Here is a 17178-nt window from a genome sequence, read left to right as displayed (position 1 = left end):
CAGTTTTATTCTTCCAGCAATGCCTAGGTACATCAACCATGGTATGTTCTGGCCTTTTGAAGTAGTTGTTGCTGTGTCTTTAACCTATTTATGGGGTGTAAATGGATCATATCTGCATATGTCCGTGATGGCGAACCTATGGCACATGTGCCAGAAGTAGCATGCAGAGCCATTTCTGCTAGCATGCAAGCCGTCGCCCGGAACAGACCCACTTCACATGCGCACGAGTCCCCCCCCACCAGCCAGCTGATTGTTGGGTATCTGCTGTGCATGTGCAGGGGGAGATGCATGCGCAGGAGATGCATGAGCATGTTCAGGGGTGGGGGGCTCACGGGGGGTCACACACACATGCGCAGAGGCACACAGCATGGGGAGGTCGTGTGCGCATGTGCAGAGGTGCACAGTGTGCTCACAGGGGGTCACGCACACATGCGCAGAGGGCCAGGGGGGTCATGCAAACATTGCATTATGGGTGCAGGCACATGTGCGTGCGCAACACTTTCGGCACGCGACAAGGAAAAAGTTAGCCATCAATGGCATATGTAATCATACTTTTCCTATATAGTTATTTCTGACATGAGAAGCATTTAAAGAAGAGCGAGTGGTGAGCTTGTTGAATTTATTTTTCTCATAGTCTTCCATATTTTATCCATTTTTTTTCTTGCAACACAGCCTTTCCATTTTTGGTGCTCTTTCATAATCCTATATCATTAAGTATCTTTGAAGCCCATTAGATAGATTGGCTTTTTTTAATGTACCTACCTTATTTCTAGAGTTGGTTGGTTTATTTTTATTTACCCTCTTTTATGCTTTGTTTATGACTAATTACTTTAAAAAACTGAATTTTTAAAATTACTTTTAAAAATAAGTAATTCAAATAGCTCTGTTCAAAACTAGAATTGGAGATTCAATTCAAATTGAATCAAACTATACAAATCCTTACCCAAATAAAAGAAGAAGCAGGAATACAGCCAACAGGTTATTGTCATTGAAGAAAGCTGGTATCTGAAAAGCTGAAATAACGCCCACTGAGAGTATAACAGGCACCAGAAAATAAACCTGTAGAATGTTCATAAATACAACTGATTATCACAGACCAAATGCTAAGCCTGTTTATTATAGTATCATATATATAAAACATATGGACCAAATGTGGCTTTAAATGCATGAGAAAAAAACTTCCCTTCATAGGATATAAATACAGAAACATCATTTTTTTACTTTAAGAATAATTACCACTCCCTGTTATTTGCTCAGTCATTATCATGCAATTGAATTACTACTTCATTGGATTGATTTGGATTGAAACAAGTGGATTTTCTTCTAACTATGGAAAAGTTAGTAACAAAGGAAGCAAGCATTATTTACAGAGGTCCTAGAAAGTAATGGCTATAGAAAGCTTTAATCTGGAGACAAACAATATTTCTAACATAGCTCAAAGTGATTTGAAAGAAGTAATGTATTTCAGAAAGATGAAGGCTATTTGGGTCTTCTAGTTGAATTTATTTTGAAATAGTATAAAAATCTGCCAACCAGAAAGAAAAATGTATTAACATAAACCATGGTCCCTTCTCAAGTGTTTTTTTTATTATTCATACATTATTGATGTGTCAGCATTTCCATAATAATTATTTTGTTATTAATTATTTTTACATGTCCAGTCTAGGAAAAAGTACAATAATATAAAATACATTTTAAATTGTAGAGCTGGATATCATTTTATAAAGTCAGTTAGGTGTGAAATGGTAGCAATAATGGGAAGAGAGAAAAGGTGTGTGAGAAGATTATTATAAACAATTAAGTTTACATTTAAAAATGATGGCACTGTAGTACTTACAGAAAGGCTAAATTTTCTGTGTGATGTGTTTTACGACCTTTCCCCCCCCCAATTCTAGGAATCTGATTTCCTGAAATAAACTGCCTCTTAGGTGTGCCTAGGTTAGTAGCTTTAAATTTTAATTAGGTTAGGAAAACCTAATATTTGGGACACATTAACCCTTGAGATTCATGCACATTATTTTCCTTTATTTTGGGCATATACAAATTATGAAGGGCAGCATGCATATTGGTATTGTCAACCTGCAAAACAACTTCAGCTGAGGCCATACTCATTTCTGCTTTTTTTCTTGGTTTCCAGGTGGGGAGACCATTGGGAGGGGAGAATTCAGGAATGTGGTGCCTCAGCCAGATAGCCATAACATCTACCAGTAAGCGTTTAAACCAAGATCATTCAACGGACACCTGTTGAAGTTGAACAGGAACCTACATCTGGACTGATTGGCCCATGTGACATGAGAGACAAAAGGGGGATGGGGAGGTCTCATTCTTTTAACTATCCCTAAGCATGTGAATAATTTAGAGCTAGCTTCACTTTTCTAAGTGCCAATATGATGTACTCAATAAAGGATCTCTTGAATCTGAATGAAGTGTCAGAATCGTGACTTCTCTGAGTTCATTACTCACAATGATGACAGGTATTATTACATATAGTTCCTATTCTAGTTCCTAATTAGCAGGATTCACAAGATGTTCCTAGTTCCCCTCCTAGTAAGAGGATTTTTTAGTAGCAAGAATTCAGTGAAAGGTATCAAGTAACAGCATATCACTAACATTAGTTTCAGTCTCTTAAATGCTGGCTTCGGTTAGCTCATATGGGATGCTATCCAACAGAAAATGCATAAATCTGCCATTTCAAACCAAGGGGCCAAAACATGAAAGAGGCGTACCTACTTATTATAATGAGTTTAAATTCAGAAAAATGTGCTTGGCTCTAAGTATCTCTATGCAACTTATCTGAACTATACAGGCCTCTTAGGAATGTTTTATGACAATTCCCATGAGAAAATATTCCATATTTATTCAATAATTTGGAAGTAGGTGGTCATGTTTTTAAACCACAAAATGGCCGAGTTCACATGTTCTTAGCCATAGTTTGTAGTGCTGTGTCAAAAGCCATATTTCTCATGCATGATTCCAAACTACCTATGTTATTATGATATATGAAATAGACAGAAAGCATACAATATATTGTGAAAAGTTTTTTATCCAAATATATTTTATTATTTATATTGTCTCCATCTTCCCTTAAAATATTAACAGAATCCACAATAGTCTGAGAATCAGTGTCTCCACTTGATAATTGATAGTCAAGATGAAACTAAGTTAATCAACTAAAATTAGCAAACTTCCTCCCAGACCCAATCTGCTTATCAAAGGATGTCTGCAAACACAGAGTTAATTAAATTAGGTCTCCCAGAGCAATTGCATGTTCACAAGAATAAATACACTACACACACACACACACACACACCTCAAGTGTCATCCTAGAATCAGCATGTGACACACCATACAAGTTCCCCTTATAAAAATTTGTATCCTACTTCTCTGCAGCTTGACCTTAAAGGCAAACTGTTTTGCTTTAAGTATTTTTTTTTTCCTCACAGCTGTCTGGATCTCATTTTTATTTATTCTTGTGCAACCCCACCTCAAATTGGAATTCCAAATTATTCTTCTGACAATATATAAATGCTACCCTGAGATCTTAGGACTATGCTTTGCCTAGTGCCAACTTTGCATATTTCAGTACTTGCTTCTTGATAAGATTCATGTTAAAAGATATTTTATTTTTCATCAGAATCACTGAGTACTGCTGTATTCAAAATTGGAGGATAAACTATACATAAACATGAAATATGCTCCAAAGATTTTATTGTTTTTAAACTAATATAAAAAAAGGCCTATAAGGTGATCTGAAAACAAGCAGTGATTTTTTTTCTCCATGACTAAGTTCATAACAAAAGCTTCCTACCAGTGATTTTTCCATCTCTTGTAAAAAAGAGAAAAGTTATTTTCCTCTGAAGAAAGGAAAACCATTTTTATAGGATGGGTAAGACGAATTTTGGTTTGGAGGATAAAGAAGATTAGCCAGCTTCTAATATCACATCAAATTACACTATTTTTAACAATAGTAATTAAGACATCAAAGTTAAATGTTCATATAATAATAGGTAACTCAGAGTTCCAAATAAAATATCTTATAATTAGGGGATGCCAATTAACTCTCCCTTTTTGCCATATTTTTCATAATTTAACCTGAGAACAACTTTATTAATTTCTAGTTAAATATAAATGAACTTCTGATCTTAGTAGTAGATTGGGCTATTATAAAGTTCTGAGTTTTATACATATAGTGTGGCAGCAACAACAAAAAGAGGATGGGGTCCATGTATTATTAAGCATGGTGCAACAGCTTAATTCTATGTTTTAAGATTTTAAAAACTGAATACAGCATGGAGTTTTATGAGTAAGTGAATCCTGCATTTTTAATAGGTTTTCTTTTTTGCTTCATTTCATCATGTGGTATTTTCCATATTATATTTAAGAGATAAGCTACTCACCATGTCATAAATGAAGTTAGTCACCCAGTAGCTGGTCACACCGAGGCCAGAGATATGTTGTAGCTGTTTTGCCTTTGTTTGATGTTCCTTGACCACGTAAAGCACAAAACTAGCTGTTGTGATGGAGTATCCAATCAAGACTGACATGGACACGATGATATCCAGTAAACTACTAAGCCTGAGGAGATGAAAATGTAATGAAAACATTTTAAAAGATGAATAGGCCAGCCATAGCCAGCTCCAGCTTTTAGGATGTTCTATACCAGGGGTGTCAAACTCGATTTCATTGAGGGCTGCATCAAGATTGTGTTTGACCTCAGGGAGCCAGTGTGGGCATGGCCAGCATGACATCACTTGTGTCGGGGGCACCTGTGGTGGCCTGAGCACTCTGCCAGTGAAAGCAAGCTCCTGAGCTCCGTTTTTGGCTGCAGTGGCTTCTTCAACCCTCTGCCAGAGAAAACAGAACTCCATTTTCACAGGCAGAGGCACCGTGGGCCGGTCCTTTGCTGTTTCCAGAGCAGCCCAGCAGGCCAGATCTAAGCACCCTGCGGGCTGGATCTGGCCCCTGGCCCTTGAGTTTGACACCACAAAGAATCTTCCAATGGCCCTGACTTTTGCTGGAGTTCTCTGGAGGATTGGCTTAATTTTCTGCATCGTCCAGAGTAAAGTTAAGTTGGAAGCATTGTAAGAAATTCAAAATCGTCTGAGGTAAGTGTCTAAGAAAGTTGATCAGGAAATTAAAAAGGAAGGAAGTTAAGCATTGACCATGAGCCCCAGATGAGCATGCAGATATGTTTTATTTCAAAGATGTAAAATAATAAAATATAAACATTTATTTTTATTCCATAATCTTTTTTCATAACTGAACTGGCAATTGCTGTCAAAAATAATTCACGATCAATGAATATGTTAGAACAATTATAACTAAATATGACAACTTCTAAGATTAGTAAGTCTGAAAGAGTTAATGTCATATGATTTGGTGCCAAAACATTCCTTCCACATTCCTAAATATCACAGAGAAGTGTTCTCTTTGGAGAACCTGCAACCTGAAAGGCTACAGCCCAGAAATAAATTGGAAAGCTAGGCAAACAAGGGTTTTTATACATGGTACTACTTCCACTCCTAGTCCTTCCAACAAATTTTGATGGCAGCTTTGTCCTTTTCCCTCCCCGAAACTTTGAAATGCAGGGAAAGGGATTTCATCAGTGCTTTCTCTAGTTGACCAGTAAATGGGTATTAAAAATCTTTACCCCCAAGTGCCGCAGGCCCTAAAGAAACAAAAATCTTCTTGTTCCTTCACTCATTGCAAAAGGAAATAAAATCATTTGCTATCCCTCTCCTATTTATGCTAGTGTGTGCCTATCTGCAAAAGAAAAAAAAAGAACAAACTCAACCCCAAACACTAAGCTATTGCTCTAAAAGTGCAGATGTAAAGCTGTGAATGTGGAGAATAAGATATTAGAATAACAAATTTCCTTTACCACTCACACTCCAGACAAAAAAGACGATTCAACCAATCTATTCCCCACCCCACTTCTGTGAGAAAGTCTGGTGCTTTGTAAAGTACCAAAGAGAAGAACAATGAGAATTCTGGTTCAGTTTTATTCCTGTTTGTTTTATATGGGCTATGAAGGTTATTGCTAGAGCTGAATATAGCAGCTAGATTCCTACCCAAACATTACTTAGAAAAAATATTATATACAAAGGTTAGAAATACACTTGTTATATATATGTAATCATTAGTAGTGATGAGGTTTAAACATTTACATAGTTGGAGACATAGATTATTTGAGGGCACATATCTCTTGGGTATCCCTCTTGATATACCTCTGCCCACCCAAATGCTAAGGTCTGCTGATAGGGTGTCTTTTAACAATATTCCATCAATTCTCATTGTTTGTGGATTCTAGATTTGTGAATTTACCTTGTGAATTTTCAAGTGTATTTGTAACCACAAAGTCAGTCCTCATGCTCATTCATAGATATGTAGAGCAATTTAAAAAATTGAGTTGCCTGATATACAGGTTTCCAGCTAAGATTTCAATATTGCTAATTCAGTGTTTGTGGATGGCTGCTGCTATATTCATGTGGAAAGCACCTACCAAGATGCTTCCAGATTGAAAGGATTAGCCGGTGACATCACTGTTGCCCAGGGGACACCCACAGGGGCTCTTGATGTGTCCCTATTATTGGCTTACTGAATGGTACCTATTTATCTACTTGCATTTGCATACTTTCAAACTGCTAGGTGGACAGGAGTTAAGACAAAATGATGGGAGCTCACTCTGTCATGCAGCTCATTGGGTTTTGAACTGCCAAGTTGTCGACCTCTCAATGGTCTTCTAACTCAGGACTGACCTCTCAATGGTCTTCTGATTCAGCATCCTAACCACATGAGCCACTGTGTGCTCAGTGTAAAATAAAGTTGCTTATACATGGAAATGGGCTTTCATTCCCTAGAGGCTACTAACTAAAGTCCGGTTAACAAACTGTGCTTGTAATAACTCAGTTTCTACTCTTATTTTTAATCAGGTCATTTTACTTACTTTTTGTTGAATTGTTTATCTTGATTTTAATGAATAGATAATAGATATAATGGATAGATAATAAAATTACAGAACTTTATAAATATTTAAATATATACATATTCTCCAAAGCTATGCAATTTCTTGTTCTACTATTTGGGATAATATTTATGATAAATTCAAAACATACTGTATAAAACATAATCAGTCCCTATTCACAATGACTGACATGCATATAATATAATCTAGATCAGGAGCATCAAACTCGTGTCATAAGGGGAGTGTCATGTGACATATTGCAACTTTTTTCCCCTTTGCTAAACTGGGCCTAGGTATGGCTGCAAGTTGGACACCCCGATCTAGATTATATTTCAAAATAACTGTATTGAAAAAAAGATCAGACTGTTTTTCTTACAATTATATTAAGGAGAAAAATGATAAAATTAATGTCTTACATAGCTTGCTCCTGACTCTCTCCACCAGGATAAGGATGAGCAACAACAGAAATGCCTGCAATAATAATGAAACACATTTAGGGATTTATTTTCATTATTGAATATAGGTGCTAGATCAACAACTGAAAGATTTAACAGTTTTATATTTCTGCCATTAATTAAGGTAAAAGACAACTAAAATGATCTATAGCTCAAATGCTGAGAGAAAGAATATTTGAGAATCTGGTTTAGAAAAAAAGACAAATGAGTGGAATCAAGATGTATAAAATCATCTTGATTGTGAAAGAGGGGAGGGGAATGTTTTTTTCCCCAAGTATCGAATGATCAGGGTTATCCAATTCAGTTAATTAGAGAAAGATTTAGAACAGAATAAAGAAAGTTATTCATATATTGTATAATTAATCCATGCAAAATGTTCCTCCTACCCTTTTGAGTCAAAGGGCATTCTTTTCTCAGTTTTGAGAGCTGAAGACGTCTGTTTTATGTTTATGCAGTGACTTTGTGTAGCTTGAGCACTATTGATTTCCATCTCATTAACCTGAGTGGTGGAGCAGCATTCCTCCAAACATCAGTTACAGTGGAAAGGTACGTCTCCATCTAAGCATATACTCATAATGCCACAATTATGTGCAAACTATTTCTGAATTTTATCTCTGCCTAATGAAAATTCACTGGCAATTTTACATAAATCAGTCTGAACTTCCAAAGGCATAGGTAAACGCAGTATTAAACATATGTATTTATTAATTTGTCAGATAAATGCCTCCAGATGTTGTGAATGCTTCATCACTGGGGGGTTTTAAGAAGAAATTGGACAATCATTTATCTGCAATGGTATAGGTATAGGCTTGCAGGAGGTGAGTTAGAACACCTCTGCGCCTGTACAAAGTGAGTGTGTGGTGTGCACGTGCACGCAAAGTGTGTGCATGTGAGCAAAGCGCGCCCACAAAGCCACGCCCACCAAACCGGTGGCAACAATATTTGAATTCCACCACTGGATCTAACCAGCTCACAGACTGGATCTGTTCCGCGGGCCTTGAACTTGACACCCCTGACCTAGAGAGTGGCAAACAGTTGGAAGAAGACCTGTCCTCTCTCATTCTAGAGTGTGGAGCATGATGGACTGAAGTTACAGAAAGGCAAATTCTGGTGGAATGTTAGAGTTACAGTAAGATCAAATATGTAAAAGCTCAGGAAGAAGTAAAAGTCCAGAGAGCAGTAGAGTTAAAATGAAAGCAATGTAAGCATCTCTCTGGGGTGCAAATCGTTTTAATATTTGTGCTTTTATTATAGCAATGTTTTGGCAGAATCTCATCTGCCATCCTCAAAACACAAGCCTGAGGATGGCAGATGAGATTCTGCCAAAACGTTGCTACAACTTTAAAAGCACAACTATAATGACGTGGGAAAATACCCGAACAAAGCTGAATACCATACATATAAGTACCCGCGAAAACTTAAGAAAACAAATATATATATATGTATATATATATGCATATGTATATATATATGTGTGTGTGTGTATATATATATATATGTATGTGTGTGTGTGTGTGTGTATGTATGTATATATATATGTGTGTGTGTGTGTATGTATGTATATATATATATATATGTGTGTGTGTGTGTTTGTGTGTGTGTGTGTGTGTGTGTGTGTGTGTGTGTATATATACATACATACATACATACATACATACATAATAGGTGTTGAAGATGTTAAGACATCTGATTTCACAATTTAGTGATAAAGCATACTGGGCAGTTACCAACCTCATCTTGCCTTATTTCTCACTGCAATTGTTGGAAGGTTAAAAACAAGTGAAAAAGACATAGAAAAGCAATAATTGCATTTTTCAGTTTAGGACTTTTTATAATTAGTTATTCAAAATGCCTAAATGGTTTTTCACAAACCTATCTTTTACTTCCAGTCAAAATTATCCCTGCTGAGGCTAAAATACCATCTAGGGAAGCTTATCAAACATTTTAAAAATCAATTTTTGATACAAAATGTTACATAAAACCTACTATCAGTAAAATAGATTTTACCTGGAAAAAATCTGGAAAATTACCCAAGATCATTTACTACATTACTCAGATTTAATTAGAATCCAACAATAGAGCAGTATGGCAGATACTGACATCATTCATTGCATTCAAAAATGGAAGTTTGAAAATGAATGAAATTAATCAAAAATAGTAAAAATAATATTTTGACATTATTCTATTTTTTATATTCTATTTATGGCTACTGAGCTTCTAGCTACCATTGCCCCTTTTCTTTATTAGTTGGTTCAATAGTAAAGGCCTTCAAGAATGATACTATATTACATTGGTGCCATGTCAAGAATTAGTATTCATTAGTATTCATTTTGTTTGATTGAGGAGCCGTGGTGGCATAGTGGTTGGAATGCAGAATTGCATCTAACTCTGCCCACAATCAAGAGTTTATTCTGCAATTTTGCAGGTTCAGTTTTAGAAGGGATGAACAGTAACATAATACTTCAGATGTCACAGTGTATTTAAAGATAGGTGGGAAAACAAAAGCTTTCATCTTGAAATAGAAAACTATGTGGCAAGTGGATACCTACCATATCCAGAGGTGTTTCCGTGTGGTAAGTAAGCATGAAGAATGAAGTTATTCAAGCTGTTAAGGTAAACTGGGAGGCTATGATATCCTTCTGGAGTATACCAGACCTATATTTAAATTTCAGACACAAAAATAACAGGCAATTCGTATGTATTTGTAATTTTGTGAATAAATTTGTAACCAGTGAAGCTTAGAATTCTAAGAGAACAATGAGACAGAATATACCGTACCTGCAGGCCCATTTCAGAAAACAACATTAAGAATATTAAAGTAAAGCATTTGTTTGTTTGTTTGTTTATTCATGTCAAAGGGGATTTTGAAAATCTGCAGGCCTCTAGATTGTGAATCAGAGGTGGTATTCAGCAGGTTCTGACCAGTTCTGGAGAACCGGTAGCGGAAACTTTGAATAGTTTGGAGAACTGGCAAATACCACGTCTGACTGGAGATTTTACAGTATCCTTCCCCTGCCACGCTCACCAAGCCACACCCACAGAACCGGTAGTAAAATTTTTTGAATGCCATCACTGTTGTGAATCCTTGGAGAACTAAAGAGAGCAGTGACTTTTCTAACTTCAGTTAGTTAAGTTCATAAGTTGTGTGATAATAGTTCCAACCCACAGTTCCAATGTTAGGATCTATTTGTTTTTGTAGAAGCAAAATAAAATTTATATTGGCCCAAAAGAATTTGCAAAATCGAAACATAGTTTTTCTCAAAACTCAAAGAAGCAAGAAAGCAAGTCCTCAAAGTGCCACTCCAGTTTTAGTAGAACTAGAGCTTTTATCCACAGTACCTGAGGACAGAAAATACATTTAAAAATAACTCTGCTGAGAAAGCTCAGATAAGAGTCAATGTCCAGTTCCACTAGAAGCAATTACTGTCAGATGAATTTTCTAGCCTTGACAGGCTTTCTCAGCACATTAGGAACTGAAAAACAAAAGTTCCTTTACTAAATAAATGCTGATAGGACCCAAAATTAGATATTCCTGATACAGCAGCATGTTCCTTGAAAATTATTAGAACAATGCTATAGAAGAAAAAAAACCAGATCTGCAGCTGACACATCTGCTAGAATGGTCCCTCCTAATACGGACCGTTATTTCCTTGACCACAGAGTTAAGGGGAACATTTTATGCATAAGCTATACAGATGTAAAATATAACCTATTAATACAAAATTACAGCAGAGTTGATAAAATATAGTTATTGTGAATCTGACTTATAAATCATGAAGTTGTTTCCATCTCATGCTTTTCAAGAACTTGACAAGTTGCCTTAATAGAGCCCATTTCTCCAAGTCTCAATTTTTCTGTCTCTAACACTTAAATAATAATACTGACTTACTTGAAAAATCTGCAATAAGACCCTAGTTTTCAATGTAATTAAATAGTGAAATTTAACAAGATATTTCACGGGTATTTATATGTATGGTATTCAGCTTTGTTCGGGTATTTTCCCACATCGTTATAGTTGTGCTTTTAAAGTTGTGGTAACGTTTCGGCAGAATCTCATCTGCCATCATCAGGCTTCTGTATTGTGTTCGTCTGTGAGTCAGACTTTCACAGCCGTTTCTGTTTTAAATTTGGGGATAGCCTACTGCTGTGCCAGAATGGTTTTTTCTTCATCCTGATTGGTTGGGAGTCTTGGTCTGTGTTTATTGGTCTTGGAGTTTGCTGTGTTCTGCTTGATTGGTGTTTCTAATATCTTCTGTCTGTTTTGTAGCTTTTGTCTTGATTGGCTGGCAACATTGTGTTTCCTGTATTGGGGGCTTTTAGTGCGGCTTGGCATCGAGTAAACGGACGGCTATCATTTATTAGGAAGCTAGGTTTCATCTGGGTGCCTGGTTGGGGTGTGTTTGAGCTGGAGGTATCGGGGGGTCTGTTTGTGCCCAGGTGTTTGTCTGGCTTGTGGTGTGGAGATTTTTTTTGCTTGTGAGTCTTCCAGATAATTGCAGGCTTCCAGATAATAGACAGTCTGGTGCAAGCCCTAAGGAACAACAGCAGCATAATCATACTTCCATCAGATAAAGGTAATGCCACAGTAGTAATGGATAGAAAAGACTACGAAACAAAATTGACAGACCTACTCCAAGACTCCTCATACAAACCCATAAACACGGACCTAACCACATATCTGGAAAAAACAACCAAGAAGAAAATCATAGCCAGCAACATGAGCAAAGAGATCCAACAGATGATCATCCCAACAGAAAAATCTTCCAGATACCCCAAACTATACGGCCTCCCAAAAATACACAAAGAAGGCATACCTCTCAGACCATAGTCAGCTCCAGAGGAGGACCACTACAAAACCTAGCCAAATACCTAGCACAGCAGCTACAGCCTCATGCTGAAGCAGCAGCTTCACATGTACAAAACTCATACCACCTCTTGGAAATGATCAAAGATCTACACGTGGAACAAAAAGATCTGCTTGTAAGTTTCGACGTGGTTTCACTATTCACTCAAGTCCCGATAAAAGAAATCCTAGAAATCATCAAAAATAAATACCAACCACCCAAACACCTCATGGAACTAGCAGAACACTGCTTAACCAACACATATTTCATATACAAAGGACTAAGATACAAGCAAATTAAAGGAGCCCCTATGGGATCACCACTGTCACCCATCATTGCAAATCTATTCATGGAAGAATTCGAATCCAGAGCCCTAGCCAATGCCACCCACAAACCCAAACTATGGTTAAGACACATTTGTTATTTGGCCCCATGGAAAAGAAAACCTAAACAGTTTTCCTAACAGATCTAAACAGCACACACCCCAAAATCAAATTCACCATGGAAACGGAAACAAACAAACAACTACCATTCCTAGATGTACTAATCTACAAAAAAACAGATGGCACACTAGGACACACCATATACCAGAAGAAAACACACACCAACCGCTACCTCAACGCCCAATTCCACCACCACCCAGCACAGATAAACTCCGTGGCCAAAACACTAATTGCTAGAACCAAATGCCTGGCAGACAAGACACACATAAAGACTGAACTATGCACCCTGACTAAAATACTGACAGCTAACGGCTTCCACAAAAGCAAAATCACTGGTTTGATCCACAAAAACAGACTGAGACATAATGGAGACCTAGAAGATGAACAGACCTATGGAACAGCTGTCCTGCCCTACATAAGAGGTACTACAGACAAAATCAGTAAGATACTACACAGGCATCACATCAAGACTGCCTTCAAAACAGACAGAAAAATAGCAGCCATCCTAAGAAACCCCAAAGATAAAATTGACCTGGGAAACCAAGGCATATATGAAGTCCCCTGTGCATCATGCCCGGCCACATATATTGGACAGACCAATAGAAGAATAAGTACCCGCCTGGATGAACACAAAAATGCAGTAAAAAAACTGGAACACACTTCCTCACTAGTCCAACACATGAAAGCCACAGGTCATAGCATCAACTTCAATGGCACCAAAACCCTAGCCACTATAGAAAACCCCAGCTACAGAATTATCAGAGAAGCCATAGAGATTGAAAAAAGACCTGAAAGCATGAATAGAAGAGATGACTCCACCAGACTGTCTGTTATCTGGAAGCCTGCACTCACAAACAAAAAAATCTCCACACCACAAGCCAGACAAACACCTGGGCACAAACAGAACCCCTCTGATACCTCCAGCTTAAACACACCCCAACCAGGCACCCAGATGAAACCTAGCTTCCTAATAAATGATAGCCGTCTGTTTACTCGATGCCAAGCCACACTAAAAGCCTCCAATACAGGAAACACAATGTTGCCAGCCAATCAAGACAAAAAAAAAAAGCTACAAAACAGACAGAAGGTATTAGAAACACCAATCAAGCAGAACACAGCAAACTCCAAGACCAATAAACACAGACCAAGACTCCCAACGAATCAGGATGAAGAAAAAACCATTCTGGCACAGCAGTAGGCTAGCACCAAATTTAAAACAGAAACGGCTGTGAAAGCCTGACTCACAGACGAACACAATACAGAAGCCTGATGATGGCAGATGAGATTCTGCCGAAACGTCACTACAACTTTAAAAGCACAACTATAATGACGTGGGAAAATACCTGAACAAAGCTGAATACCCCATATGTATGTATGTATGTATGTATGTATGTATGGTATTCAGCTTTGTTCGGTATTTTCCCACGTCATTATAGTTGCTTAAAGTTGTAGCAATGTTTCGCAGAATCTCATCTGCCATCATCAGGCTTCTGTATGTTAATCTGTGAGTCAGACTTTACAAACTAACACCAAATTTAAAACTGAAACGGCTGTGAAAGCCTGACTCACAGACAAACACAATATACAAGCCTGATGATGGCAGATGAGATTCTGCCAAAACGTTGCTACAACTTTAAAAGCACAACTACAATGACGTGGGAAAATACCCGAACAAAGCTGAATACTATCTATCTGTCTGTCTGTCTGTCTCTCTCTCTCTGTGTGTGTATGTGTGTATCTTTGGTTTTTGGGTTTTTTCCCACGTGGAAGTATTTTGGCGACGTTTCGACGAAATCTCATTTGTCATCTTCAGGTTTGTGTCTTCGGCTTTCTGCTTCTTGGAGTAATGTGAGCTTGCAGCTGTTTTTTCTTTTAACTGCCAGTGGGAGTGCGGCTTGACTGGGTGGGGGCTTGGCTGTGTTCTGATTGGGTGGGGGTGTGTTCTCATTGGTGGGGGTTTGGCTGTGTTCTGATTGGTAGGGGGTTGTCTGTGTTCTGATTGGCTGGGGGTGTGTTCTGTTCAGATGGGGGCTTGGCTGTGCTCAGGTTAGTCTTAGTTGCTGGGGGATTTGAGCTGGTGAGCTGTGATCCTGTTGTTTGGCTTTGCATTCGTGGTCGTGCCACATCTTCATGGTGGGCGTCAGTTCGCTTCATGTATGGGTCGGAGGGGTTTGAAGCAGGTAGTGATGCAGCTGCGGTACGGCTTCTGGTCCATGGTCGTGTCTCATGTTCTGTGTGGGTATGAGTCTGCTTTCTACGTGGAAGTGTGGTGGTAGCATCTTGTGTGGCCCTCGTTGGTGTGGGTCTGGTGTCATTCTTCATGTTGGGTACTCGTTTGTTAATGAGGGTGGGTTTCCAAATGGCTGGTAGGCGGGAGGTATCATCTCATTAACCCTCATTAACAAACGAGTACCAGAACTTATATATATATATAAAATTTAAGAAATCACTTATTGGTTTGCTATGTTTCATGACAACTAAATGCCCATAGTTTACCTTAGTTACTGTTCTGTTAGCAGGTACAGGGCTTATATCAAATCGGAGATTACTAGGCAAGGGCAGCCCAAAACTCCATCCACCATATCTAAATGTGGTAGGGGGGAAAAACATGTTAGAAATAAAGTTTTCATGTTTTAAACATCTTAAATTTCACATGGAAATTATATCTTAAATTCCATTGGAAGGTATATAAAACATAAAGTGTACATCACTTCTTTTTTTTTAAAAAAAATATTGTTTTTTATATACAGCAAATCCATTCCATTTCAATCGTGTGTCGATTAGATACATATTTCAATTATTTGACCATTATAAATGATGTTTTTCTTATCAAATCTAACAATACAACAATAATCACATTCCCAAATATATAATAGTATCGCATGTGTCTATTATATTAATTTATCTAATTACTCTCTAAATACATCAAATCTCTTTTAATTTGTTTTGTTCTCTATCCATTGATAGAACAGATTCTATACCAAGTAATATTCAGTTTCTTCTTTATCTTTAATTTCTAGTGTCAATCTATTCATTTATGCACATTTAAATGTTTTTTCAATTACTTTCCTTTCCACTCTTCCAATTTTGGGCAAATACAATTGTAGCCGCTGTTAAAACATGTATAATTAAATAAATAAATATTTTCTTTACTATAGCCTTCTGGTACCATTCCTAATAGGAATATTTCAGGTTTCAAATCTATATGTTGTTTAATCATTTTTTCCAACCATGTGTGTATTTTAGTCCAATATCTTTTAGCCTCTGTGCAAGCCCACCACATATGGTAATATGTTCCTGGTGTTTGATGACATTTCCAACATTTCATTGATTTATCTTTAAACATTTTCGCTAGTCTTTCTGGCACAAGTGCCATCTATAAAACATCTTATACAAATTCTCCTTATACGTGTCGATACTGTCAATTTATAATTCCTATCCCATAATTTCTGCCATTTATCCAGTTCTATAACATGTCCAAAGTTTTTTGCCCATGCAATCATCATTTCTTTAACTTGTTCTTCTTCCAGCTTGACACCCAACAAATAACTATATAATCTTTTAATCAATTTGTCCTCTGCTCCTGTTCATATTTTATCCAATTCTGTCAACTCCTTTCCGATCCCTTCATCTTTCATATCTTTCTCATATCTTGTTTGTATCTGTATATATGAGTACCATTCTATATCTCTCTAATCCTTGTTCATTTAATTATTGTTTGGTTTTGAGCTCACCCTTTTCATTTAAAATATCTAGTAACATTCCAAAGTGTACATCATTTCTGACAGCTTGACGTATTTGGGCAATGATTGATGGCACCATCAAGTTTTCTTTCTTTAAGCAAGTTTTCTAGTTCTTGGACCATATGGGTATGCTAATCTCATACATCTCATCCCCATCCTATTCATGTCGGAGGCACTTCTGGGTTGAAAGGATTAGCCCATGATATCACCGGTGCCCGGTGGATGCTCAAAGGGGCTTCTTTCATATCCTGTCAAGGAGGCTGAGGTGAGTGATGGGAGCTCATCCCACTGCACAGCAGCACTTGGGTCTCAAACATAGGCTTGCTAAACTCCAACCCAGCATCCTAACCCTGTGAGTCACTATGCTCCTAATACGCCCCTTAAGGACTTCTTATACAGAGAAGAGAGAAGAAGAAGCTGACAAGGGAGCTGCAGACTCAGGATTCAAATAAAAAAAACAAAAAACCAGGCAATTCCCAGGTCCTACGAAAATAAGGTGTACCAACATGTTCTTTTCCACATACTGAAAGAGCTACCAGGACCTGTATAATCTCAAGAGTTTAATTAAAATTAATGTATGTTTTCATTATCATCTTTCAAGATTTATGGACTAAAATTTAAAAAAAGAAGAAAAGCAAAATAATTTTAGAATCCTAATTTGTTAGTGGTGCCTCCTGACTTTTTAAAATCAAAATTAAAGATTATACCCACAAACATAATCTAAGCAAT

General features: G+C 37.3%; 1 protein-coding gene across 1 annotated transcript in view; it reads right to left on the bottom strand.

Annotated features, from left to right (window-relative positions):
- Positions 1-17178, bottom strand: part of ABCA12 (ATP binding cassette subfamily A member 12) — a 144821-nt gene that overhangs the window by 24891 nt on the left and 102752 nt on the right. The window contains exons 39-43 of the mRNA XM_087949413.1: positions 15203-15290; positions 9969-10074; positions 7381-7435; positions 4398-4575; positions 944-1059 (exon numbers count right to left, since the gene is read on the bottom strand). Of these exons, the coding sequence (XP_087805539.1) occupies positions 944-1059; positions 4398-4575; positions 7381-7435; positions 9969-10074; positions 15203-15290 (543 nt within the window). The remainder of the gene's footprint in view (positions 1-943; positions 1060-4397; positions 4576-7380; positions 7436-9968; positions 10075-15202; positions 15291-17178) is intronic.

The sequence above is a fragment of the Notechis scutatus genome, chromosome 1 (assembly GCF_049901735.1).
Source record: "Notechis scutatus isolate UNSWTSFEM ecotype Mainland chromosome 1, rNotScu1.2, whole genome shotgun sequence".
NCBI lineage: Eukaryota > Metazoa > Chordata > Lepidosauria > Squamata > Elapidae > Notechis > Notechis scutatus.
The sequence above is the reverse complement of the archived record's forward strand: the minus strand, read 5'-3'. Positions and strand labels throughout refer to the sequence as shown.